This window comes from Mchenga conophoros, linkage group LG14 (genome assembly GCF_057382185.1).
Source record: "Mchenga conophoros isolate Kocher_MC1m ecotype Shallow Benthic linkage group LG14, M_conophoros_male_GT1.1, whole genome shotgun sequence".
NCBI classification, from domain to species: domain Eukaryota; kingdom Metazoa; phylum Chordata; class Actinopteri; order Cichliformes; family Cichlidae; genus Mchenga; species Mchenga conophoros.
In genome coordinates this window covers 27,776,516-27,804,374 of record NC_140539.1, presented here as the reverse complement: position 1 = coordinate 27,804,374, position 27,859 = coordinate 27,776,516, and the positions used below count along the sequence as shown (strand labels likewise).

Here is a 27,859-nt window from a genome sequence, read left to right as displayed (position 1 = left end):
TGGTTACTAAGCATCCATTTTTAGACATTAACACTAATGAGTAAGGGTTGAAGGTAAAGTAAAGCAAAAAGATGCATATACAGTATCTTAAGTCATGTCCTCTAAATATATCCACGAAATAAGAGTTTGACGCACTGTAATCATTGATAATATATCTTTATTTTTTTTTCTTTACTCTCACTAAAATAACTCAATTAACATGTCTTAACAGAATATCCTCGTCTACATTAAGAATTTAAAAGAGCATCTTTAAATGAATAAAACATGTAAAACACCACACTGTTAAAAGTTCCCCATGAAGAGCGAAGAAACTTTCATTACGCGACCAAAGCACGATGCCGCACAAAATACACTTTCACCGAACCGCATGAGCTGACTCGCATGTACATCTCGAGCATATTTTGCCGCGGTGCGTTCGACCTTAACGAAAGAAAAGGAAAATACGAAATCAAAAATCATAGCACTCATTGTTATTTTGCAATACACAATGTGTGATAAAGAAAAAGAAGCGCAAAGTTAGAAAGCATGAGGTTATCTTCCGCTTTACCGACCCTCCCAAAAAGTGCTAATTTGGATTTTAAACAAAGATTCTGAGCAAGCTGCTTCTTACAGAAAAAAATAGATACGCTATATATCAAGAGGCTTCATGTATACCACGTTAAGACAATGTGTTTCGTACACAGTTATCCTTAAAAGTGCTTGTTGAAGTCTGAGCAGACCAGAATAAAAAACAAATGTACAGTACATTGGCCACATGTTAGATGTGTTATTTATAGAAATATACGTTTAAAATGACTGTTATTTTATACACATTCTAAACTTTAAAATCATATTCATAAAACCAGTTAATTTACCTTGTCATCCCTTGTTGTGTTGCTTAGACATTAAATAAAATCTCTTCTTTTTTAAACACATTTTCTTCTCGTCATGCGTCTTAGTGTTTACACTCTTTTCATTTAATACAAGGCCTGCATACGATTCATTTGTTGGCTTCTAGCTTCCCTGGAAGCCACTGGGAAAATATGAAACTACCACTAACGCTGGCAGTATGATCCCCAGCAGCAGCAGCCTCACTTCACACTTTTTGTAGCAGCTCCTGAAGGTTAAAATAAACACACTTTCAAAGCAACAGTCTGTTGGTCTGGCTGAGGATAAAGTGCTGTTCTCCTTTGGCCCCAATGTGGAATCAGATAAAAATACAAAAAAAACAAAACAGTGGTCAGAATCACTCGTAGATCCCGGCTTCTGATCTCAGAGCAGCGTGATAAAAAGCCTCATGACCCAGAGCCTGGGACAACAGTCTGTGCCCGCGGGGCGACATGCAGCCCTGGCCAGGCAGATATCCTGCCACGGCTTTAACGGATCTTGTGGGTTTAGGCTTGGGTGCTGCGTAATACCCCTCCATGTGGTCATATTGTGTGGGCCTGACTTTAGTGCTCTGAGTCCTTCTGTTGGAAAAGGATCCCAGATGTTCGGGATCCATTTGGGATTTGGCGTGGTAATGGTAGTAGTGACGGTTTTCTCTGGTGCTCTGCGACCTCCCGGGTCTCCTGAGGATGCTGGGTTTCACCATACCAGAGTAGCTGTTGACAGCGTTGGTCATCATTAATCGATCCTGGTCGTGACCTCGCGTATGGCTTCTGTCGTTGTGCTCGACGGTCTTAAAGTTAGGACAGCCTCTTTCTGGGAGCGAGGGGACTTTGCGAAGCGGTGGCTGCTGAGAGGAACGCTCTTTGATGTGAATCCGCCTGGAAGGCCCCGAGTCCGCGCTTGAGCGGTGAACGCGCTGCCGCCTGGTGACCTCGGGGTCTACCGGTTGGGACCTCTGGGAAGTCGGGGATGTAAGCATAACATTTTGTCTTTCCATCTTGTCAGCGGAAAGGAGGCAGGCATTTCCAGGGTCTGACTTGCTTCTCGTGTGTGCGATGTCTCTACTTCTTGTGTCAGCAAGCGAGATGGGACTCTCGCAAGGAGACGCAGCTGGATATGTGTTTTTATGTCTGGATTTACTCTCCTGCATGACTGGTTGATATAAGAGTCTTTCAAAAACTTCTGCGTCTCTCGCCTCATAAACAACAGTGTCCCTGCTTTCTATGAAAAGCTCTCTGTTCACAGGGGGGACGCGCTGAGGAGAGTAGTTGTAGTAATCTGATTGTCCGCTTTCTCTTGTTGAACGCACGGTGTAAGACTTACTGTGTCGGATGCCGCTTTGCCGGCAGGGCTCTGCGTAATAGCGAGAGCCATCTGCAGGGTTCACATTTGAATAGGGACTGTAGTGGTAGTCAGCGTGTGTGTTCTCAAACTGCGGCCGCACAGGGTGAAGACCAGTCTGATTCAGCCTCTGATAAGGTGCTTCCTGGCCTGCTGTCTGCTCGACATAAAACATGGTGTCAGGGGGCAGGACTTCTGTCTCTGCCAACTCGTAATGACTAATCTGAGGGGCATGGAAGGAGCGAGCCCTCCGGATGGCCGGGTGGCCGACTACTCTATCGTCTGACCTCTGCCACTGGCCTTGTTGCCTGTGGCAGCCACTGATAAGGTGCTCATCTCTATGGTATCGTCTGTACTGAGGTGACAAAGGGTGCCTTAAACCTAAACTGCTGTAGCGGCCTTCGGAGGACTGCCTGTACAAGCCTTTTGGCCCAGAAAGGTGAACCGGCAGAGCATCAGGCCGAGGGCAGTGAGGTGCAGGCATTCGTGCTGCCTGAACTGGTTGGTGATGATGATGATGATGATGATAATGTTGATTACTGTAGACATCCTCAAGCATGCCGAGCGGCGTCTCCTCTTCTGGGCTGTAATGATGCGTTAAGGAGGGCTGTAATGGACGCGGAAACACCTCCTCGATGGATGCGGGCATGGAGGTCTCTGCCAGAACGGAGCGGAAATTAAAAACGTTTATCGAGTCCGGGTTGACGTATCCAGGAGAAGCCGATGGGCTCTGAGGCGAGTAGACGGGCTGAGTGGGTGTTGACACTCCAACACTCTGATAGGTGTGCTCTGTTTGCGTGACATCGCTAAGCTCTTTTTTCTCTCTGCAGTCCCTCCTCTCAGCGCTGCCTTCATCCAAGCTCCCTGACCCGAGCGGACTGACATTAGGAGTGAAATTGCACATGCTTTCCTGTCCGTCGGTGACCTGTAGCGACTCTGAGCAGAGGTGCGGAGGCAGGAAATGAAGAGGATGAGAGTAGCAGTGGGTCTCCGCAGGGCTGTGCACCGATGTTTGCCACTGGGAAGCAGGGGAGACATTAGAGCCGCTGTACTCCTGGGGATATGCTTTGAGATCAAGGACTGAGGGCCGTGGTGGTCTGTCCTGGACGTGAGATGCTTCCGGTCTGTGAAGCGGATGCACAGGGACATTGCTTCTTCTTTGGGAGCCACTGCTGGCCTTTTGGGCAGTTTCAGCCAGAGCCAGAGCCAACTTGCGTGCAGCACTCGTCAAGGGAGGGTGAGGAGGGAGAACAGAGACTGAACTCATAAGTCTATCTGTTCCTGGGGAGGGATAAGACAAACAACGCTACAGTATGACAGGACAAACAAAGCTATGGTAAGACATGATGGGACAAGACACAAAAGCTTTCATAAGAAACTAAGAAAGGCATTCTTATTTAAATAACCGCTAACTTTACAGTATAAATCAAGTATGCAATGTGAAAGAGCAATGGCACTAACCTGGATCGGACATGTTCTGTGCAGACTGAGTGAGGTCTGTCACAGCTGATGCCTGGCTCGCTGTGCTGAGTGGGCTGCAGTGTTGATAGGACGCTTTGGGCCCTTTTCCATCTGCCAGTGGAGCGTCACTGTTATCCGCTGGGGTAGAAGAAACCTTCTGAGGTGGCAGAGACATGGATGCAGACTGAACATCTGCTTGCGTCTTAAATGATTTCTTCCTGAGTTTAGGGGAGAGCTGCTTGTAGCTAACCTTCCTCACACCTTTACTGAGCACTGGACTAATGTCTGGAGACTGTAGGCAGGCCAGGTTGTTGTTGTTAGGAGAAGAGATGAGCTCTGATTCACTAGAACAACCAACATTCTTCCTCCACTTGTTTGTATCTTTACCGTGTTGTGGTCCAGGGGTTGCTGAAGGTGGGCTGCACTGAAAAGACATGGGGTCAAAGTCTAAAATAGAGATGCCTGCAGCCGGTGGAGAAAGGTCGAGGTCATCCTCCTGGTGCGGAGGTGAAATGCCTGCTGCAGTACTGACACGGTCAGCACCAGCATGACTCTCGTGTGGCGGTTTTGTTTTGCGGTCGCGTTTACTGCCGCCGTTGTGGAGGTCGTCTTTACTGACGGCAGACATGGCCTCGCTAGTTGAACGAGGTCTGAGAGGACGGTAACTTGGAGGCTCCCCTGGGATGGAATAAATTATACTCATATTATATTTATACTGATTATTTAGTAGTATGTTGTACAAAAATATTATAAACCACTGGCAGCATGTTTGAAGTGTAAAAAATAGACAATATTAAACATTAATTACCTTGTAAATTTTGCAAAGAGGTGAGAGATTCTTCACTTTTGGTAGAGCGCAAAGTGCCACTATCTCCTCTTCCCCCTGCAAACATTTGATCAAATTAATATTCCTAATAAATTAATCAGCATCTCTAATAAATACATCAATCAGTACAAGAAAGCGATAAATTAAAATGCAAAAAAAGAAGCAATAAAGATTTGGGGTACAGAAGCTGCATGTTTTCTGGCTGCGCAACAGCAGCAGTGAGCTGACCTGGCAGTGCAATGCTCTTTATCTCGTTAGGCTCACTGGGGTGTCGCTTCAGTTTACGTTTGGACACAGAATGGGATTTTCCCAGGTGGAAAAAAGAGAGCCAGTTCCCCACTGGAGACTTCTTAGCCTTAGCAGGAGGCCGCTTGCTGCTGCAACACAGAAACGCATCATTTTCAATACTGGCGCTTGTTTCTAAAAGTACAAGAAGAAGAAATAACTGCTGTGAACAAAAACAAGACATTAGTAGTTACTATTTTTTCATTATATGATGTGATTAATTATCTAGTCTACAACCAGAGTGTTAGCGATGACTCACGATCAATCACAAATTGCATGATATTGTGAAGTATGAGAAGAGAGTGAAAGGTTTTCTTATCATTGGCTGTATTACACAAACGTATTAGAATTCAAATCCATTCAAAACTCAAAGAGGATCCTGCCACAGCCATAAACAGCGTGATCATCATGTCATAGAGTGGACCGGATTAGCACAATGATGATAGGAAACCCCCGACCAGTAATACGAGCACTGACTCAGCGATTATGACCAATAGGAGCATGTTCATCACCATCTAACAGGATACACGTGGCAAAGTGAAAGTTCGAACTCTCCTGTCATTTGTTTTTTCAGCTTTTTTCATGTTGTTCAAGCATGTTTATTATCATGGAGGATCTCATGTTAATGACTTGAATGACTAAATTGTTTGAACTGATTCTTCAGCCCATCAGGAGCAAGAATTTGTAAGTGGTGTGCATGAAGGTCACACTGTGAAAATGGAAAAACCTTGTAAGTGACCTTATCCACACATTTCTTTTTTTATGTGTTACAATTTGTATTCAGCCAAATTGTTGTAAAACTTGAGTGAAGACCCATTACGTGATCATCGTTAAGTGCGATTAAACTGTGACCAATACTGTAAACGGACTGACAGATGACGGATGCCTCATCATGGCTCATCAGTCATCTGATTGGACTAAAAAAAAAAAAAAAATTAAAAAAGAGAGAAAATGCAAAATTCCCAAAAGTGAACTTGACATTTTCAGATACTTGTTTTGGCCGATTATTCATCTCATGGCATCTAATTAAAGAATAATTTAGTTATAAAGTTTGCAGCTTTGCTTTGTAAATGACTTTTAATTAAGTGCCAAATATGCTGCTCATCCATTAACTGTTATCAATAAACAGATCAGATCGGGTGTGACAACACGTGAGTCGCGGTTCGAGAAGCAGAAGGATTCCTTCACATATATCACAGAAGGCGGCCATATACCAACCTCTCTATCGGAAGCTCGATGACTGTGTGGAACTTGCCGAGGAGAGCTCCTGGTCCCTCTCCGACCTCGATGTAGTCACTGTGGGTGAGGCAGGGGGTGGTGGCCGGGGAGCTCAGATGTACCTGTGTGCGAGCCTGAGCTTCCTCTATAGACAGTAACTTAGTGGATGGGGAGCAGACCATCAGGGACTTTGGTCTGGATAAGGTATTGTTACCTAAAGTTGAAATGTTCAGTGTGTTAGAGATGCATACAGGGTATATAATGTATACAAGAACTTTTATAATCCTTGACTGGGAAACAGTTTAAAAAAAAACACTTACCAGTCCTTTCCCTTATGATCGAATTAAGTTTGGGGCTGAAGAGAGCCTCAGTATTATTGAGGATGAATTCCACCACCACCGACTGGATACGCACCTCCATGAACGCGGCCGTGCCGCTAAAGCAGGCCGACTCGATCTGTCTGGACCTGAAACACAGCAAAGCACAGCGCAACCCATTTCACAGCTCTGTACCACTGAGACATGCCCCAGTTCACCGTCACAGAAAGGCTAGAATGAAACAGCAAAGCTAATGCTGTGACGCTATGATAGTCACCTGAGGAGGTTAGGTGCCCAGACGATAGCTAAGTTTTTTGTGTGCATGTTAGTGATGGAGCTGAAGGTGGCGAGTTGGGAGAGGTGCCTCATGAGGAACTCCAGTGTCCTGCAGAAAAAAAGTAAATTTTTAATCTAAGCTTTTTTCTTTTTAGACTTTAAAATTGACAACTTTAGCTTATTGTATCTGCTCAAACCCAACACAGTTATCCTTCCTATTACCAATAAAAAGATTTGAAACTGGTAGGATCAGTTTTTCAAATCTCAAGCTAAATAAAATAACTTTCAATTGCTGTGTTTGGTGAATATGTGAGACATTTTTGTAACTGAGATATCGGCTTGTGTAGGAAAACGGGATCTCACGGCTTCCACAAACCAAATCAGGCTCTCAGCAGGGTCCGACATGCTGTTTACAAAATCCCATTTCTACTTCAGACCACCAGGGTGCAGCAGCAGCGAGCTTGAAAGCTGACCTGTAATGTGGAGGAGGCAGCTGCTGGATGACATTGTGGATTTTGACCAGCCTCTCCTCATCTGTGGCTGCAGACACAGCCTCCTGTAAAAAGACAGAGGATAAAGCGCGCATGACTTCGAGACCGTTAATCACAGCCGAGGGAGTTTCCTCAACATCCCCGCTCTCGTTTTCCCCCTCTTTTTTTAAATATTCAAAGCAGCCACTGTTTTGTCTCGCTTAATCTGCTATTCGGGTTTTAACATGCACAACCCCCGCTGTTCCTAGAAAGCTCAGCGTGATGCACTGACCCCATTTTGAGCAGCACTTCAAAATGAGCAGAAATTTTGAAATGATTTCCTCTGTTCTTTTGTCAACACTGAATAACTAGAAATAGGTTCCTCGCAGCTTTTTTGCCCTACTTGTAATACTTGACACTGTTGCAATACCAGCTTCCTTTCTGATATCTATTCCCAGTGTAAACCCGTGCTGTGGTCCTTACCGAGAATCTGTCGTAGAGCTGGTAGGTGAGAAGAGGGTTGGGCAGCTCCCTGAAGTACAGTTTGCAGAGAGAGCCCACTGAGTGGATATCCTGTGTGTAGACGTCTCTGCTCAGGTCTGGGACCTGTTCAGAGTCAAACTCATGCCTACATGGAGACCAAAATAAAGAGAAAGCAGAACAGTGTGGGAGTCATCCTACTGCCCATCTGTCAATATATGAGAAAAACAAACAACAAAAACAGGACTATAAGCTCCTTTTGAGGCAGAAATCATTAATTTACCACATGATAATTATTATTACTATTTCAGTGTCTTTGTTTAAAAAAAAACTTCATTCTTGCATCTAATGCAGGAAATCTATTAATAAACTTGCTGATTATTATCAGAAAAGTGTCGACTGCTTTTTTATCTCCTGTGTTTTCATAAATGTTGAAAGACTATTTCATGTGGTGTCAGTCAGTTTTAAGTGAGAAAAGACGTTTTGATTGGCTGTCAAACACCATCAGGTTCTGTGCCTAATTTATGTACTGATGGGGGATTGTTTCACAAATTCCTCCTGGCAAGCATAAACTAGATGAGAAGACCATTACAGCCGTTCAGAGCTGCACAGCTTGAAACAAATTGTGTTTGATGGATTCCAAGAGAAGCAGCTCAAAAAGAAAATAATATTTAATGAATCTCAGTATATTTCCAATTACTTATCATAATTCAGTCACCAAAAAAGCTTTTGAAAGAAAAAAGAAAATAAGCAAAAAGAAGAAAAAAAAAAGACACTGAAACCCCAGAGGGAACTCAGACTAGAGGGAATATTTTAGAAGGTAGATGCCAGTTTTGGAATTTGGTCCTTCCTGGGAATCCTCAGGAATTGTTTAGGGTTATATATCGATTTTGCAGCATGTGCGAAACAGGCACAAACCTCAGTTTCTGAATGTTGGAAGAGATCCCTGAGAGCCTGTAGATCCCATCCACCACTCCATGTTTCTCTATGAAGTCTGCACAACTCTTAACAACCTGGGGCACTGCAATAGACAAAAGATGGTCAGCGACATGCTTCATTCCTTTAGGATATCTGAAGTTGTCTACGCATTACCACATAAGAATAAAAAACCCCAAAACTCATTGTTCCTCTGATTAACAAATGGACTCTCCTCTCAAGCAGCCTGCCGTAGATCTTACAGAGGAGGCTGAAGAGTGTGATCCCCATGAAGCTGGAACACATTCTCCGGTCCACCTTCTTAAAAAGAGAAACCACTACCACAGTCTGCCAGTCCAGAGACATTGTCCTCAAGTTCAGTGCTTTGCTGCAAAAGCATGCCCACTAACACAGCCCTGAAACATCCGGTTACTTAAGAAATTCGAGAAGAATCTCATCCACCCCAGGAGCCTGGCCATCAGTGATGGGCAAGTCTTCCCCCTGGTCCCCAGTCTCTGATTCTTCTGTGGAAGCCGTGCTACTGGGATCTAACTATTCCAGTGCACTACACTTACTGTAGACAATGTGAGTAGAGCCCTGCTCTCCCCTCCTGGAAAACCTGATGGTTTGCCACAATTGCCCCAAAGTCTACTAAAAGTTTTGCACCATGGTCTCAATAAACTCCTTTTTTGCTTCAGCTACAGCACAGCTGCACTCCATACAGCCTGCTGGTAGAAATGAGCTTCCCCCAGAGGGTCCATTGGATGAGTTAGGGAGGTGGTTGGGGAGAGGGAGGCCTGAACATATTTGCTTAGACAGCTGGCCCTGTGACCAATGACTCAGATAAGTGACAGAAAATGGCGGATGTAACAATAAAACATCCGTTTTGTCTTGATTCGGTGTACTGTGCATCTCTACATGTTATTACAAGCCAAGACTTTTACTAACCACTGCAATCTGTTTACTGGGTTGGCCATCACTGACCACGGGCAGGTAACAGTGGTAAACGTCCAGCTTATCTCCGCATCATTCTCTGTTTCAACTCCAATAGTCACATTTAAATAGCTGCTTTTTTAGTGTGTTTTTGTGATAATCTGCTATTTTCGCACCTTAGACATGGATTACTTTGCAGTAAAGACTCAAACACGCTTATAGCTAGTGTCAAATTGAAAGTCGTCATTAAAAATATCCTTTCTTCAGGTGTTTTATAAGTTGAAGGTTTTCTATATCACGTTGCTTGTGTTACATTTTGCACACATTTTTGATGCCTCGATCGGTTCTTTCAAAAGCAATTTTTGAATGGGACGCCCTGACAAAAATCAATCATACCACAAAGTACTGCATGTGCAGCCAAAGCCCGAAAACCTGGATCGTATTTCTCTGTACCACAGCATGGCTCGTTGTGCTATGCAACAATTAAAAACATTTCACTGAGTCAATGTGTTGCAGTGGATAACAGGCTCATTCATCACTGTAAATACAAGGTACTGTGGTTTATCTTGAGCGAATCCAAAACACACAGTCCTGAGGCTGTTAAGACTCTTGAGTGAAGTGTTTACGCAGCATTTAAACATACATCACCCACCTTCAACAGGGAAAAACACTGTAATACAACTGGATTTTTTCCTATTTCAGCTGTTTTCTATGAATCATTACTCACTGGCTGAAGTGTTCCCACGAGGAAAGGTTACAAGTAGGCATCGCTTCATTGTAAGGAGTCACAACACAGGTGAAATTACATTATCCAGCGTGAAGAACAGATTTTACTACAATATTTAGCAAGAAATGTATGAAATTAAAATTAAAATACACATGATGAAAGTCACATGAGTATTGTCTACCTATTGACCCGAAGGCCTAAAAACCCAAAATACACAAAGCAGTTTTGGCAAATCTACAAAAATCTATAGAGCCACAGATTCACGAGGTAATCCCTGCTTTGGGATTAGTTCTTACCTTCCAGCAGTTTACACTGAAATGTGAACAGCCAGCAGGTAAAAATGATTCACTGTAAAATGAGAAATAAAAATCCATTTTACCCTCATGTCCTGAGTTGTGGAGATGTTCCCCCAGGTCACAGCCAAACACACGCTCTCGGAGGATGCCGCGCTGCCTGAGCTTCTGCGGCGGTGGTCGAGACTTCATAAAAGACCTCAGGAACGTTACCAGCTTTCCATGCTTCTTACACACTGATTAAGATGAAACACACAACCAACATACATATAACAGGCGAGTGAAATCAATCTGACTCATATCCTGGAAGCAAGTCTTAAATAAATCATCACGCACCGACACACACACACACACACTGAAAAGTACCTGGCTTTGGCACTGAGCTTTGAACACTGGGGGGAATCTTGTCATTTATCAGCTCAACACAGTCACAGGGGAAGAAACCAACCTGGAAGAAGAGAGAAGAGAGACTGAGAGGACTAAAGGGGAGAGACAGAAACTGTGATACGCTTGAATGTTAAAAGGACCAGAGGGGGTGTTTTATGCTGGAGCAGACTGTTATACGGCGAGGGTGCAGAAATAGGTCAGGAAGCATGAGACGCTGCCTCAGACGCTAAATCCTCAGCTATCAGCTGCAATAGTGTGGCTGGCATTGTTTGTGACAAACAGACACAAAACCTGTGAGTCTGTCTCGTTGCGTCTAGATCCTCATTGCAAAACGTGCTCCTGTTGGCAGCAACTACTTCTACTCTAGCAGGGACAACAACACATTTGATTACTTTGGTAAGGCATCCTGGAGTTGCAGGCCAAACCTATTATTAAATATATCCACAGACTTTGTATGGACATTGTAAATGGTTCATTTATTTGAAAGCATCAAATTTTTAAAAACATTTTCTGCTCTCCCATCTCCAATTTGCATAAAAATGTTGTGCGTCCAAAGTCTGAGGATATAACGATTGCTGTGAAATTTAGGCTTCATATGCTAATTACTTTGTATACATTGTATTTCTGGTTTGTTGAGCCACTCCCAGCGTGTTTTTCGTTCACACTTTGAAATCTGAAACTATATTTGAATATGAATATCTCATAAAGTATCCACAATAAAATGCCTGAAATGTTTTTATACATCAAACACAGCAAAATAATTAACAGTTATAAGAAAGGGATTAATAATTAACTTTCCTGTCATAAGTGTCGCGAGGCCAAATTGCCGTTTCCTCATGCCGAGATCGGTATCTCCAAGACCTTAACTCCCCATTCCAACAGTAAGTCTAAAGCCACAACTGCTGCAGGCAAGCAAGGACACACGCTAACTGCCAGAATATATATGAAAATGCTACATTGTTGCATTTTTAATGTCTCTCTGACTATATTTTAAACTTAATCTGGATTATCAGACTGCTCCGGGGCAGTAGGACTCGAAAATTAAAATACACAAAACATATTTTAAAAACATTATTTGCTTAGTTATAACTAGAGTACCATTTAGAAACTATTCAGATCTTTTTGGATCAGACACAAAATGTTTTTGAAACCAGAGAAAGTCGAGCAGAAGACCCATGATGATAGAATGACTCAAAAATATTAAAAGGTAAAACAGAACAGGGATGCAAAGTGGGACACCTCTGGTTCTCTTTAATTAAATTCAAGGTATTACCTGTTTTTACCTGTATTATTATACAGTAGAAAGAGGACATTTGTGCATTTATTATACCTGAAATCCATGTTTCCCTCGCCACCAGCCTGTGTCTTCTTTAGGCGGCATGTCGATGACTGAAACAATGTCCCCCACCTGGATCACAAAGCGTGTGATGATGAGTCTGATCACAGGTGAGTCCATTAAAAAGGAATCATGATGGAATCAGAAATCTGCATATGCTAAACACTCGGTCAAATAAAATCTAGCTAAAGAAGAAAAAACAAGTTAAACAAATGGGAGTGTGTTTCTCATAGATGTTTTATAATAGCTGGTACCTCAAAGGTTAGCTCGTCTGTGGCCTGGGCTGTGTACCGCTTGGTGACGTGGGCAGCGGCGATGGCGGGGACATTGATTGAAGCTTCTTCAGACACCAGCAGATGGTTCCCCTTGTTGTCGATCTAAAAATAAAAAGTGTTACAACAGAGACGTGTTAGCCCAGTTTTTCTTAAGCACAGGAAGCAGGGAACGGGAGCTCTGTCGCTGCAGTAAAAGTGACAGAGACAGGAAGCAGAAGAGAGGGAAAAAAATATTTTCTTTTTACCTCCAACTTGACTTAATATCAGTCGTTCCCTGTTAAAGCAGAGCCTGAACAATGCACAGCATGTAGCATAAGCTATTAAACTATTAAAGCATGTTTATAACCCCTCAATGTCCAAAATCGTCATTAAGGCTAAATGTAATCTTTATAGGCGAATGAGCTACAGGAGACGCACTACTTCACAAAATACACTGACAACCGCAAGTTCTTTCATGCTTGTGTTGATATGATCTTGGAGCTCTGGTTTCTCTCACCATCAGAAATGTGGAGGGTTAATGCTACCAGTCTTGCCCAGGACACTCTAAATTCTGTTGTGCTATTGTGCTAATTCTTGATTAAAATAAAAAACTTAGGTTTTTCTGCAACAAAAGCAAAATGTCAGAACAAAAATCACCAAAAAGATAGTCAGATACCTCCATCCATGTTAATACCGGACCACAGTTGATCTTATTGTCAGCGATGTTAGAGAAGCGGGACAGGTAGGTTGCCAACATTGTGGCTACTGACTGGAAGGAAGCACATGATCAAGATTTGTAAAACACAAACTGTCTGTAACATTAAACAGATAACTTCAGGCAAATCTGTGATCTTATACGTTATGGACATAGATACCTCATCGGTGTCCTTCAGCGTGTCGTATCGCGGCAGCTCAGTGAGCTGGGAGTAACGACGGTCGTATATACACAAGTGCAGATGCTTGTCCAGCACCCGGAAGTCTTCATAAGACCTCTTCACCAGCCAGTTTCGACCCTGAGAGGACGAACAAATGATAAATGGAAATGGAAAGAAATATACGACATCGTGCGATCTAATCTCGTTCACAAAAGTAGCAAGTGATGTTACCTGGCAAGTGATCTGGACCAGAAAGACCAGCTCCTTGGAGTCCAGCCCAGCCTTTGGTCCTTCACTCTGCCCCTCTGCAAAGGCCAGCTACAGAGAGACAAAGAAGCTAACGCTGAGAAGGCTGTCGTGCTAAATAATTGATCAGTTTAATACAACAACCTCTCTGTATATGACCTGGTATACAAGGAGAACTTCATGTAAGGACCCATTTCTGCATGAAATAGTAAAACCACTTTTACGCTGAACAGTGGAGTGAAAAAGTGTGATGAAAATCAAGCACCAAGGCACTGTGGGCAAATAATGCATTAATATAGGAGGATGTGAAGATTTTGTAAAAAAGGAATTCCGACAAATGATCTTTAAATGTGACTGACAGCCTTCGTGGTTAAGTTATTTGGCGGATAAGGAGGATATATATCATCTGCCAGCAGCACTTCACTATAAATCCTGCAGTATGAAATGTATAATAGATCAGCTGTTAGGATTTCAGAACTTGGAGGTGGTGTAGATTTAAAGAATATTTCTTTTTCTCTTCCTCCTCACTAATTTTTAATATGCCCCAAAACTGAAACGATCAAAGCTTCACTGTAGTTTGGGAATTTGTTGATAGACATTACTGTAGCAGCGACTTCAAAGGCCTCGAAGCCAAGGGAAGTTCTGGTTATTTATATCTGTTAGCAACTCATCCAGATACACTGTTATACAACACGCAGCGACCCAGTTACTGCTCAGCAGTAATACAGCAAACCACAGTGACAACGAACGCAGTCTGAGAAATTTGTATCTAAATAATTCATGATGGAAGAGCTCTTGTACACTGTGAGAATCTGAAATACTAGTCCCGACCAAACAGCTAAATTAGGTACGGACGGGTCAACGAGCCAAAGAGATTATGATGAGAAGGATTATGGACTGAATCACAGACAAAAAAGTAGGTTTCAATTTAAAAGATTTGAATAAAAATAAAACAGCAAAAATCTCAAAGTTTTCACCGAAGGCATGCTTGAGCATCACTTCTTCCGTGACGCTCACACCTCAGAGGCTCCTCTCTTCAAACTAGAGCATGCTAATGCACAAGCGTGACATTATTTCCTCACGAATATCAACCATCAGAAGCTCAGATGAATATATAGTCAACGCATGGTTATGTTACCTGCCACTAAGGCATCTCACATATTCCCCGCAGCTGGAGGAGGTGGCTCTCTCTTTGTGTGCAGCCGCAGTCCTGGACCTCAGCAAGCTCCTCCAACAAGCCAAATCTTAGCTCAGAGCAGCGGCTCAAACGCAGCTCGCCTATTTGCCGTCCCCTGCCGTTTTACCCAAAAAGCTCATTTCCAGTGCTTTGGATCATCGCGCGCTCATGCTCTGTTCTAAAAGCAGAATATATGAAAAGAGGATGCTCCCAACTGTGTGTGTGTGTGTGTATGTGTGTATATATGTGTGTGTGTGTGCGTTACCCCCCTTCCTGCATCCCTTTTTCGATCTCTTCCCCCTCCTCCCTCTCCTGCGCTCGGTCTCCATCACCCTCCTCCTCTCGCTCTCCCTCGGTCTCTCTCTCTCTCTCTTAACCCTCTTTCCTTTCTCCGGCAACAAAAGGGGGTTTGCCAGTAAAATGGGCTCAGCCGGCACACACAGATACACAAGCTCATCCATCATACAAAGGCACAAGACACAAAGATGACCCTTTGTCATTTCAAAACAATTCTCCTTCACTGCGCTCTCAAGGCGAGACTGCAGCTAATCTGGAGAGGGATCAATCAGGCAGGCTGCAGACAGAGGCAGTCTGCTGTCCTTGTGCTATTCTGCAATCATGATATATGAGACTTGATCAGCGCCTGGCTGCTGCACTATGTGGATGAAGAGACATGAGAAATGCATCACGGGACAAAGACTAATCTCTCAGATTAAGTCGAGGATTCATCACGTTGCATTGTGGCGTGCAATACACCCCACAGCAATGTCTCCACACACCCAAATTTCTATTTCAGCTTGACTCTGCCTTTTGTCTCCTTGTGGTGCTTTCCAAGGTCACTGGAACTGTGCTGCTTCCACTTCCCTCCACGCTGCTGATGCATCCATCACAATCATGGCAACCACAAGAGGATGCGCAACAGAGTCAGAGCATCCAAGAATCGAAGTCCCGTCCAGCCTGTTACACTGTAGCTGACTAATACTAGATGTAGGGATTCAGCCTTAAAGTATGTGTGCATACATGCATACACTGCTCTGGCAGCCTAAAGCTGACACTGGCAGCCTGTAGTTGGAGCAGCCTGTATCAGAGGTGACTGACGCACTCTGCTGGCAAGCAACCTGCACTACACCGAGGTTAACCAGGCGACTAACAATCACTTCCACACATGGATGAGCAGCCACTAAGGCTTCACTGCTTCTTATTATCACTGCAGTGAACAAAGTCTTTCTTAAACCTAGAAAATTATCTATATGTCCAAATAATTTATTACGTGGTTAAAGGAAAGGAATCCCAATCACTGACTTCAGAGGCCTGTGTTATGAAGCCGGATTTAAGGTTTAGTCTGTGCTTTTAGGTTAACTCTTCCCCTGCATCAACTATAACTGCAGCCACACTCACACACGTAACATGTGATTTATCAGACTGAGATTTTAAATTTGTCTCATACAAAATCCTACAATTCCTGGATAGAATAGACTATTTGCTCTATTGTGACATTTAAGGAGAAAGAAGGATAGAGCAGTAACTGTCCAGGAAAGGCAAACAAGGTTATCGATTCAGCTGCCACGCTGCGTTTAAAGAATGATTCCTTTCTGGAGCAATTCACTAAAACGGCCACTGAACTCGAGCCAAAGACACAATTACTAAACATAGAAACTCTGCTGCTGAAGTCACGGTGTAAGTATTTTCAGGTCTCACCTGAACATTGCCAAAATCAACTGTCTCATAGTGGAAATGGGCACACTCTGCCAATCTGGGAAAGTGACCTCTGGGAAAAGTCAGCCTGAAAAACAAAAACAAAAACAAAAAAATATAGCAAACGCAGCAACTTATCAGTATTTAAAACACTGAAAAAGAGAAGAGCAAAGTTTATTGGCATAAAAGAAGAAGAAGAAGAAGGGTGAGGTTAGGTCTGCACATGATAACAGACTCACTTATCTGTCTGTGTCACACCCGTCATTTTATAGGTCCTCATTTCAGTGGCCTGAATAAGAGGCCTGGTTTACTGCCTATAATAGCAGCAACACTGTCTCCAGGAACACCTACTTCTTCATGTTCTTGACCTTCATGCTGGCTGTGCTGACGCAGGAACGCAGGATGGGCTCAGCCGGGTGCTCTGTGATGTCATCGCTCCTTGCCTGCCAAACGGAGACAGCACCCTTCGATAAATGTCAGTCAGTCACGGGACAGCTGATGGAGAACCATTTGCAGTGACCACAGTAATGATGTCGATCACATGAAAGAGTGAAGGTGCTACAACTGAAGTGCTACACACTAAAGGAGTGACTCTAAGCAGTACAATAAGTTTTATGCTACAGCATAGTATGCAAGGCTAATATGTTATATTACTATATGCTGTGGTGTATTGCATTCTTTGCTATCCTATAACTGTGTTATCATATATGTGTTCATGTTTTGTTGAAATGTCATTTACACTAATATTAGCAATTCCTGTAAGCATTAGGCCTTTTCTTTCCATGGATTCTGTTACTGTACTACGTTGTTATTGTGCTCCATAGAGCTAGAAAGCCATGCACATGAATGGACAGATATATATTCTAGTACATAATGAACAAATACTGCTTTATCTGACTTGTTATCAAGTCAGATGTTATCAAGTTCATTACTTTGAACCAAAAATGTACTTTATTCAGCATATTTCATACCACCATGATGTCAACAACTCAGAAAACTGGTGCAGCAAACTTGCTCACTTTGAGGCAGAGTTCATTGGAATTTTTCCAGTTAGAAATCAAGTTTTCAATAGTGAACGCATGAATGCAGTATAAGCTGTAATCTTGTTCTTCTTTAAGCTGTTCCCTTTAGGGGTCGACACAGCAGATCATCCCTAGCATCCTCTTCTGTCACACCAACCCTCTGCATGCCCTCCTTCACTACATCCATGAATCTTCTCTGCAGTCTTCCTCCTGTCTGGCAGCTCTATAATCCAATTTCTTTGTCTAATATATCCACCATCTCTCCTCTGCACATGTCCAAACTATTTCAGCCTTGCCTCTCTAACTTTGAGCCGTCCCTGTGATGTACTCATTTCTAATCCTGCCAACTCTGCAACCTCCACCTTGGCCTCCTGACTTTAGGTAAGTGCCACCGTCTCCAAACATGTATTATAGCAGGTTTCTCTACCACTGAGCAAACTTCCCCTAACACTCTTGCCACTATCCTTCCGTCACACTTGTCTCCACCCACTCCACGTGTACATAGCTTGAAAATCAAAATGCAAACTTGGAATTTTTTTTTTTTTTTTTAAATACAGTATACATTAAAAAAAAAATGCACACGTCATGTGACCACTTTGCCTAATAATCCCTCAGGAGGTAACCATGAGACAACAGGTATCTGGTGCCAGGACTTCCTGTTTTTTGTAGTTGTTATTGTTTAAGAATGTAGATACATTTTTAAAAAGCAAATAAGAAATAATAATCATACAGTCAGTAGTTTTTTGTTTTTTTTTTAAATTGCATTTTAAAATGCATCTATGTTCGGTTAATCAAACAGGAAGTATTGGCACAAGATACATGCTGTCCCACGGTAATGACACTACCCCACAGCCACCCACCTTTGCTCTTCACAGGACTGTTTCCCTGCTTGCAGTCTAACATTGACCAGATGTAAATGGTTAATACTGCTTCAAGCAGAAACCAGAACGCTTCCAGGAACAAGAATCTAGCAAGTCCCTTGCTAACAGATTCTGCATATTCATGTGCAGATATCAGAGTTAAGAGAGATTAATATGGATAGAGAGAGATAGAAACAGACAGATGGTAATTAACAAACAAAATTCACCAATTTTACATCTTAAAATCCCCCTTCAGATAGATAAAGAAGACAAACAGAGAGAAAAGATGACATCATGTGTCTGTGGCATGACACCGTCATCACACCTTTACCTCAGCTGCTATCAAGCATGTCATCTCAGTCTCTGGTGAGATATCCTTAAATGCAAATTTACATAACAGCTGACTTTCACATGTCCGCCATATGACCTCGGTGACAAGATGCTGTGAATAACCTCCAGAACCAGTGCAGCCTCATGGAAGAAGGGAGACATCCATCTCTGCTGGTGTTTATGTGTTTTCTTGTATAAGTGATGAGTCAGAGGCGTGTGTGTGTGTGTGTGTGTGTGTGTGTGTGTGTGTGTGTGTGTGTGTGTGTGTGTGTGTGTGTGTGTGTGTGTACCATGACAGTGGATGTCTCCTGTGGTTGTTTCTCCTCTAGAGGATTACTGTTAGTGGCTTGAGGTAAGGCATCGTCTTTGTCCAGCTCGGTAGACGGTAACACGTCACTACAGGAAGACACAGGCCAGGAATTTAAATAAAAGAGAGATAACATGTCACAGTATCAACTGCTGTGCCACGGAGACTTTAAAATAAGGCTTGTCACTTTTTTTTTTAAAATACACCAGAGGGAGCAAGTGAGGAGGAATTCATAAAGTGTGGCTTGGTCTCAAATCCTGACATTGCAACAGCATGGCCCAGAAAACATGTTGTACAAGCACTGCAAGGTTTAAATTGCATCACATATGATAACTGGGAAATATGTGAAAATACTAGTTTAATCCAATCAGGTCAAGGTGGAAACATATGTTGCACAAATGTCCATGATCCAGATTAATCTGAAAGCAAAACAAAACAAACTGTAGCACATTTGGGGTCTGTTGGATGCCCTTAGGAAAGCCAAGGTTGACTATTCAGTGAGCCATAAAGACAATTCACCCACAAGGGACTGCTTCACAAAACCGTCACTTGAAATGTGACTCAGTGTATTGAAGAGGGCAGGGTGAGGTTCCATTCAGCTCAACTTTTATGAGCAACAAAGCCAGGAGAGAGACAGAGCACGGTTTTGTCAGCGTAATTCAGCATGATGAGATCAGGACTCCAGGCCAGGAACACAGACACACAGTGTAATTTATGTGATCCACAGGGATACAGTGAATTGCATAAGAGAAGAAGAGCTATGGTAAAGTCTGGACATGATGAAGCTTGAAACAGAGACAGTCTGTCTGTCTCTCTCTCTGGGGACAGGGTCATGTTTTAGCCTTAACGCTGTCCTGCTCTTACTTTCCTTCATGCAGCATCTCAAATGCAAAAACGCATGTAAATGAGCACACAAGCACATGATAGTTAGAGCTACGCACGCACACGTCTGTCTCCACACATTTTTATGTTTTTACATGATTCACATCAGCTGACATGATGTGAGAAAAAAAACAGAGCAACTCACCTCTCAAGGACGTCACTACTTCCTGGTTCTCCCTCGGGTCCTGAGGCAGCATTCTCAATCACCGCGGCAACCACGCATCCAGCCTCCATGATGCTGCTTTTCTGCAACTGTCCGCTGTAGAGAAACGTGAGTGGGAGGAGAGGGAGGGAGACAAAGCCAGAGCGGGTGGGTGAGCGTAAGAGTAGAGCATGGGAGAAGGAGTCCGATCCTATGAAGCCGCCAGACGTTAACACACTTGAGGCTGCAGCGTGCGCGACTCTCAAGGCTACAATTCACATAGCCCAGACTGTAATCTGCGATGACATCATGCTACAGTGCCAGGAGCTGCTTCAGGGATATAAAGAATGTCAGACGGCACATTCATGAGAGGATTTCATGAGAATATCAGCTTCTTTTCTTTCTTCCTTTTTTTTTTTTTTTTTATCATTTTTGCACTGACAGGAGTTAGCTGGAGAAAACATCCACCTTCAAGAAAATGTCAAGGCTGTCATGGCAGTTTCAGTATGAGCCCCGGGATAAAATTAGTTCACTTAGCATCATTATCTTTGCTCATAGATATCCACTCACTGGCTATTTTGTTTGGTGCAACTGTTAAGCTGCTAGTAAATGCAAATATCTTATCAGCTAATCACATGGCAACAACTCAATAAATTTTGGCACGTAGAAATGTTCAGAACAACCTGCTTAAGTTTAAACTGAGCATCCAAATTGTTAATAGAGATGATTCAAATCACTTTGAATATGGCATTGTTGTTGGTGGTCTGAGTATTTCAGAAACTGCTGATCCACTGGGATTTTCCAACAAAATCATCTGTAAGGTTTACAGAGATGGTCCATAACTGAGAAAATGTACAGTGAGCACAGTACTCTGGTTAAAAATGACTTCGTACATCAGAGGAGAATGGCCAAAATAGTTCACACTGATGGGAAGGTAATAGTAACTCAAATAATCAATCATTACAACCAAGCTATGTAAAAAAGCATCTCTGAATGGACAACATGTTGAACCTTGAAGCAGATGGGCTACAGCTGCTGAAAACCACGCCAGGTGTGACTCCAGTCACCTAAGAACAGGAAACTGAGGCTAGTGTCATAAAGGTGTGGGAGGTTTTTCCTGACAGACTTGGGGCTCCTTAGTGTTAACTGGCATGATTAGAAATGCTACAGCTTACATGAATATTGTTGCTGACCATGTCCATCCATTTGTGACCACAGTGTACTGATCCTCTGATTGCTGATTCCTTTAAAATGACAATGAGTATACTGCACAATCAAATAGAGCATCTATGGTGGAATGGGACGTTCACATCATGGATGTGCAGCCAACAAATTTGCAGCAACTGTGTAATGCTATCGTCTTAATATGGACTTCATCCATTATCTACTTCTAGTTATCTAGGGGCAGGGATAGCTCAGTAGGTAGAGCGGTGGCCCCATGATCGGAAGGTCGGGGGGTCGATTCCTCTGAACAGCCACCCTGAGGTACCCCTGAGCAAGGTACCGTCCCTACACACTGCTCCCCGGGCGCCCAATGGCTGCCCACTGCTTCACTGAGTGAATGGGTTAAATGCAGAGAGGAATTTCCCCACGGGGATCAATAAAGAACACTTTCTTCTTTCTTTCTTATCCCTATCAAAGCACCACCTCACATTGGGAGGTCATAGAGTATACCCTGTACTGACCTTCACTCTGTTGCAAGTCACAGACAACTAAATAAGGTTCATACTGGTGCTGTCCAGGTGCAATTTTGGTCTGGGGTTATTTCTTATGTGCTCGGCTTGGCTCCAAGTCACGGTCTGTAGCCTATCCCAGTTACCACAGGGCGAGAAGGGGGGTACACCCTGGACAGGTCGCCAGGCTGTCGGAGGACCAACACAGGAAACAGACGACCATTCATGCTCACATTCAATCCTACAGGCAACTTAGAATAACCAGTTAACCTAATCCCACCAACTGTATGTCTTTGGACTGTGGGAGGAAGCTGGAGTACCAGGAGAGAACCCACACAGACATGAGGAGAACATGCCAACTTCACACTCCAAAACTCAAATTTAAAAAGTTTTAAGTGTAAGAATGCGTAAGAATCATCATATTTGGAAAGGCTCATACCAATATGGCCCTGATCTATCTTACTGTCTAATGGAATCCAGTATCACTACTGACCTCCTTATGTACTGTAAACAAACAGAAGAAATGCCCTGATTAAGCAAACTCGGCACCACAATCTTCCCATAACTAGCTTCTAACCAATGTGGGTGTGCATTGTGAAACAGTGCATGTTAAAAGGGCGTGTGGGTGGAAAAAACAAGCCTCTTTTCACACCTCTGAGGTTCATCTCCAGCACTAAAAATCCCTCCATTTAACTCTAAGGCAGTTTTACCATCCCTAAGCAGCTCTGCTAATCAGCACAGAAATGTTTGGAGTAACAAGTAGATTCGTCAGCCCCAACTAACTGCTGCTGTAGTAGCAGTTTCCCACCAGCCCCTCTGGCCCAGAGCCTCACTGAGTTGCTGTTGACGGCCTTCTACAAAGCCTCCTGACTCAGCAGAATGTGAGCAGGCAGACAGGAATATGGGCCAGATCAGACTCCAATTCATCCACATCTCATACTGCATCTCCTCTCTAACAGACACTGTAACCTTGCCAAAGGAGAGCCAACGTACTATACAAGCAAGCAGCAAACTAATTTATTGTTTAGAAGTGTTGCATCAAGCACTGCTTCATAAGGGTCACCGGAGGGAATGTTTTTTGGAAAGTCATATAGAAGTGAAGACAGTATGCTGCCAATTAATGTGGCTCTAGAGGCACATGTAATAAAATTAGTGCCTCTATTTACAGCTTAAAAATCTAGGTTAACACAAAAAGATCCAAGCATTATCTCTTCATTGTTTACAATATTTCCTTTATCGTGCATTCCATGATTTAAAAAAAAAAGTGTGCTACATGGTACAATACCTGACCTTGCTGATGGCACCGCATAAGACAGTGAATCAAGCATAGGAACATGCTGTACTGCACACTGCAGAGGAGGCAGGCTAGCTGTGTGCTTTAAAGCTGCCTGACAGAAACAGAAGCCTGACAACTTGTGGGGGATGAGCTGAAGATAGCCGACAGCAACATATGATTGAGGGCTATACCAAACACCTCTCAGCATCATGAAAATCACAACACATGGAGGAAAAAACAGGAGGACTATTTTGGAATTGCCCCAAATAGCTTGAGCTATAAAAAGATAAAGCTGTCACATCTGTAAAAAAAAGTCATTACTCTAGTTGATCTTGGCAATGAAACAGGTAGCACATATTGATGCAGCCGTACAGGTGAGAAAAACACCATCCCGCCAAACCAGGCATCAAACCCATGTAACTAAAACTGCAGAGCTGCTGTACGTCAAGCAGAAATCATCTTTCCACCACATCTCCATCAGTCATTTTCAATGTGTTAAGCAAACCTAATCCAGATGTACAAATAAAGAAACCCTCTACCTGTCACTTAAAAAAAAGAAAAAAAGTAGTGCTGCTCTGATGTCAGGAGACTGCAACAGAGAGTGTAAAAGGATGTCACCCCGGTATCTGATGGCCTAGATGGCATTTTAAGGAAAAACAGGGCAGCCTACACAGTCGTGCACACTTTTTATGAAACTGCTATCAGCATGTGTGCTGACAAGAAGAATGACTGCCTGTATATTTGTAGCTACAAACACACAGCAGATGTGTCTAAGTGAGTCACAGATACTTTATCACATATGAGAGGAGGCAGGAAGGCAAGCCAAGGAAGGAAGGAAGCTAAGAAGAAGGAGAGGGAATATGAAAATGTCTTTTTACCTTTCTCTGTAAAAATTGAATTTAACTGACACATATTAATGCAAAAATCGCTCCCATTCTGTGGACCTACAGTAAACAGTGTAACATGACGTAATCACACCTTCATTATGGAATTAGCAGAAGTCTAATGAAAGAGCAAAAAGAGTAACAATAAGGCTGCATTGTAATTATCACTGCTAGCTTGCAGAATGTTTGATTTTTACTTTTTAAATTTGATCCCTTACTGGCCAGATGATAAAACACACATTGTTGGAAGTTGCCTAAATAAATACTTCTGGCTACATGATAAGTGTAAATCTGCTACACTCTGTCCTGCTGTTTTCACCACATTTGGGTGTCTGTATTTCAGTGTTAGCTGGGCTGTGTGAAGCAGGTTTGCAGGCCTGTTGTGGTTAGAATGAGCCAAAATAGTAAAGATGACAGGTCAGAAACCCAAAATGAGCTAGAAAAAAGCTGAAATTATCCGAGAAGCTGAGGTACACAACAAAGTGTGATTATAATCATAGATGGGGAGGAGGAGTCACCATGACACCACCCACTCATCTGTGAGCGGAGCATTTTGCCCGTCAACATCAGGGTCCTTTAAAACTACATTTCACATGTGAGGGGTGAATCCGAATAAGGAGAGAGGGCACGGCACACTCATAAACTTGTGACTTTAAATCACATGACAGCCAATCAGATACTCTGCTTTATAAACTATTTACTTTACATGGAACTATGATTACCAAAATGAACTTCGTGTTGGATTCAATAAGACTTGGAACTGGTGACTGGGACAATAAATATATTCGCAAAGTGTTTACTGAGGTCATGAATGGAAAAACAAGATGACTATATCATAGTTGCCAATAGTTGCTATTAGAAAGAAAGCAGGTTTAAGGCCCTTGAGCACTGGTTCTACTTTTCAGACCCAAATACGATGCCCATTTCTTATATACGGTCTATAGTGATAACTGTCTCTGGGTATGTGACCCTTTCACATACACATGGCCATGGTATCTGTGAAGTTTATTAAATACCGACTGTATCAGCTTAAACTGCACTTTTAATAAAATTCTTTTATTTTTTCTGCAGAACCCCCCAAAAGGCAAGTGGCTGGCCGATGGAGGAAACTTGGTTTCATGCTCTCATTCTGAGCTCTGGATTGCAGTCAACACAGGCAAGAGACGCAGAGGAGAAAGCCCTGTGGTTACCATGGTAACCGCTCTCCCGTCCATCGTGACTTGATGCTCCTCCAGACTGAGGATGAGGTAAGCACAAGGAGGCAAATGATGCCTCAGAGGAACCTTTGGCCAGAAGCTCCGACACATCACCAGAAAGTCTATTTGTTGCTTCTCTGCACGGCAGGACTGAGACAGCAGGTGAGGCACTGCTCTCTGATAATGCCGTTTAAAAAAAATAATAAAAAATCAACTGTAGTTACTGAAGCTTGGGCTCAAATCACTTCATAGAGGGAGGAGGAGGAGATGGTGGTGGCGAGCGGTCATTTGATCTTATAATCTCCTTGAAATCAAACCACAGTGAGATTAAATTTAGCTCGGCCTTTGCCCCGCAACCTCCAGAGTTACAGTGATCCCCGGTGCCAGGCAGAGAGCGGGGTGACCAGCAGGGCGATTAAGTTGTATGCAACAGAGCCAAATATTTAATCAACAAGCTGATCTGTCACTCTGGATGACAGTCTAACCCTTACAGTAAGATGAAGGTCTTTCCAGTATAAGCACGAGTGTTTACTTTGTCTAAAAAAAAGACATTTTACCATTTTACTGTGTAAGACAAAAAAAGAAAAAATGCAGGAATGCCAGAGGACGAGATCCCAGCTCCCTTTACAATCTAGTGCAATCTAATACAGCAATCCCTGCAACAGCTACAAACTTTGTAAAGTTCATGTTCAGCTGTCAGGGAGGTTTTGACTCAGCTCTGTGGAAATGCATTTATAAGGCTGTACTGTACAGTCGACTGGACCACATTACACAAAATACACATTACCATAGAATATGACTAATGCAATTATTACAGCGAGCCCACACACTCCAACACACATTTCTAAATAATATTTTCTACGATGAATCGTTTGTTTTACGACATCTCCAATGCATTTATCTCCTAACGCCAAATACAGTGTCTGTAAATAGCACGTTTTGTCCTACAGACATTACAAACATAATTGTTCCCGAGTGACAAACTGGACCCAGTGGATTCTGGGAGTTGTGTAAAATGTCATCAACTGGATAAAAATATAGTTCATTAGTACAGAATGTCAAATAGCTCAAAGTCTTTACTGGTGCATCTGCAGTCTTAAAAACAAAGCCATTTAAAATGTATATATATGATTACTCAAATGTTGTTAACATATTTCAGTTAACTGAGGGATTGATGGACTAACCATTCACTCAAAAATCTGCCTGTTTCTGTGTTTGACTAATGTAATTACATGTGATTTTGTTACATAAGTATAATGTAAAATTTTACATTTAATTGAATCTGGGCAAATGAAATTCACTTGATTGGTATACATTACATTTAACACATTAACAGTTCATTTAATATATTTCAGTAGCATCTCACTCAGAACTGTTGCTTTATGTTTGTTTCTACTCTACAGCTATTTTATACTCAAGCCTCCACCACACTTGCCATATCTTACATAATGAACACAGCCTCACAAATTACAATACAATTCTTAGCTTTCAAACACTAAAGATCTTTCTAACTAATAAATAAACACATGGCAGAAATTCGAATACAGGAAGTGCAGGTGTCACAACACTTATTGCAGGGCAAGTGTTGCACTGTTGCAGTAACACGGGTCTTGGTTACACTGTGTCCACGCACTGCACAACAGTGATTCACAGACACACACCAGCAACGAAATCCTCTTGACAGACAAAGTCAGTTTTAATTCCCTGTGATGCAATCATGCGCATATTGCAGTCCCGTAAACCGACTCCTGGGATCCACTGGGAAAACTTTACAGCCTGTGTACTCTGACCTGTTGGGCCTGACAGATCAGCGGTCAGCTGCGTGCGTAACACACGCGCACACATAAACACACGATCATTAGTCAACTCTAATGTAAAGAATCACATCAGCTTGGTGGGGGGGGTCTAAAATACGCGCGATGGTCACACCTTCGGCGGTTGACAGCACATTAAACTCGGTGTGGTTATGTCTGCACAGCCAGTTACGATCCCTGCTCAAACAGCAGCCTACCTGTAACTGTACCCGCTGCTCCACTCTGCTGCCTCCTCTATGCTGCACAGCGCAGGGCTCCTCGACGAGGAAACATGTTGTCAGCATCGCACTGCAGAAATGCGCGGCTCGGACTCACACTCGGGCTACGGCTGATCATCTGAGGTAGACGTTTTGCGGAGAAAACCGTTGACCGGGTGCGGCATCGCTGAGGCAGTGTGGGAGTCTTTCCGGGAGCCGCGACCGGACTGACTGAAAGGCTGGGAAATCTGCACACTCGGTGCCGGGAGCGCGCGCTGCTGAACTGACCTCGTGCCCGCGCCTAGGATGTTTTAGCCTCAGGGCTTCCCAGACCTTTCAAAGTCAAGGACCCACATATGAGGCAGGCATGAGGGTATTGCAAGCGCTTGTTGGAGAAATATTCACCAGTCCGAAGAGCCCCGTCTGGCAAGTTGTGCTGCATTAGGTAATGCTCAGTAAGGAATTACATAACCCTGTAAAATAGGTGGGTGGTAACAGAGGGGAGTGAAACCTGGTGTGCAAGTCACTCATCCTAATACAGCATCTATTGTGCTTGTCCACTGAAGGAGGTAATGTGAAATTCAGCTCTTCTGTTTTAGGCTGTGGGAGCACTGGGACCTTTTGATGACCTTTTATGGTCCTTGCAAACCTGTACTAAAATTTCTGGCCTACTGTAATTTTGAAAATCGATTATACAGCTAGCATAATTGATAGGATCTAATCCATCTTTTTAACAGAAGCTTCTATTTTCATGCACAGCCATTTTTGGCACCACTGAATAACATCATAATATACTGTGAACAGTTTGTGCTCTCTCTTTATTTATTTTTCTTCCAAAAGTAGCTAGCATATGATGGAGATGGACAAAATGTGGAAATTAATTTTGATTATAAA

The 27,859-nt window shown here is 43.0% G+C and overlaps 1 protein-coding gene across 3 annotated transcripts; it reads right to left on the bottom strand.

The window, feature by feature from the left end:
- Positions 1 to 140: 140 nt before the first annotated feature.
- Positions 141 to 27,385, bottom strand: arhgap32a (Rho GTPase activating protein 32a). 3 transcript variants are annotated; one of them, XM_085243720.1, is made up of 22 exons: positions 26,966 to 27,385; positions 19,929 to 20,042; positions 18,885 to 18,990; positions 16,734 to 16,825; positions 16,386 to 16,470; positions 13,496 to 13,582; positions 13,265 to 13,402; positions 13,066 to 13,158; positions 12,390 to 12,512; positions 12,130 to 12,207; positions 10,779 to 10,860; positions 10,499 to 10,648; positions 8,463 to 8,565; positions 7,548 to 7,692; positions 7,068 to 7,150; positions 6,596 to 6,703; positions 6,322 to 6,467; positions 6,002 to 6,215; positions 4,727 to 4,875; positions 4,481 to 4,555; positions 3,673 to 4,350; positions 141 to 3,492 (listed from the first exon to the last, which is right to left on the bottom strand). In XM_085243720.1, the coding sequence occupies exons 2-22, from the start codon at positions 20,015 to 20,017 to the stop codon at positions 1,226 to 1,228; spliced, it is 5,091 nt and encodes a 1,696-aa protein (XP_085099846.1). In that variant the 5' UTR covers positions 20,018 to 20,042; positions 26,966 to 27,385; the 3' UTR covers positions 141 to 1,225. The 3 variants fall into 3 exon arrangements, with proteins under 3 accessions (XP_085099846.1, XP_085099847.1, XP_085099848.1); XM_085243721.1 differs by having other exon boundaries at positions 4,727 to 4,872; XM_085243722.1 differs by lacking the exons at positions 16,386 to 16,470; positions 16,734 to 16,825; positions 18,885 to 18,990; positions 19,929 to 20,042; positions 26,966 to 27,385 and adding an exon at positions 14,649 to 14,972.
- Positions 27,386 to 27,859: the final 474 nt, after the last annotated feature.

Coding starts and splice junctions, on each gene's coding strand:
- arhgap32a (XM_085243720.1), bottom strand. CDS start 20,017: ATGGAGGCTGGATGCGTGGTTGCCGCGGTGATTGAGAATGCTGCCTCA. Junction 16,471..16,733: donor AAGGTCAAGAACATGAAGAA/GTAGGTGTTCCT, acceptor TTTGTTTTTCAG/GCTGACTTTTCCCAGAGGTC. Junction 13,583..16,385: donor TTGATTTTGGCAATGTTCAG/GTGAGACCTGAA, acceptor GTCTCTCTGTAG/CTGGCCTTTGCAGAGGGGCA.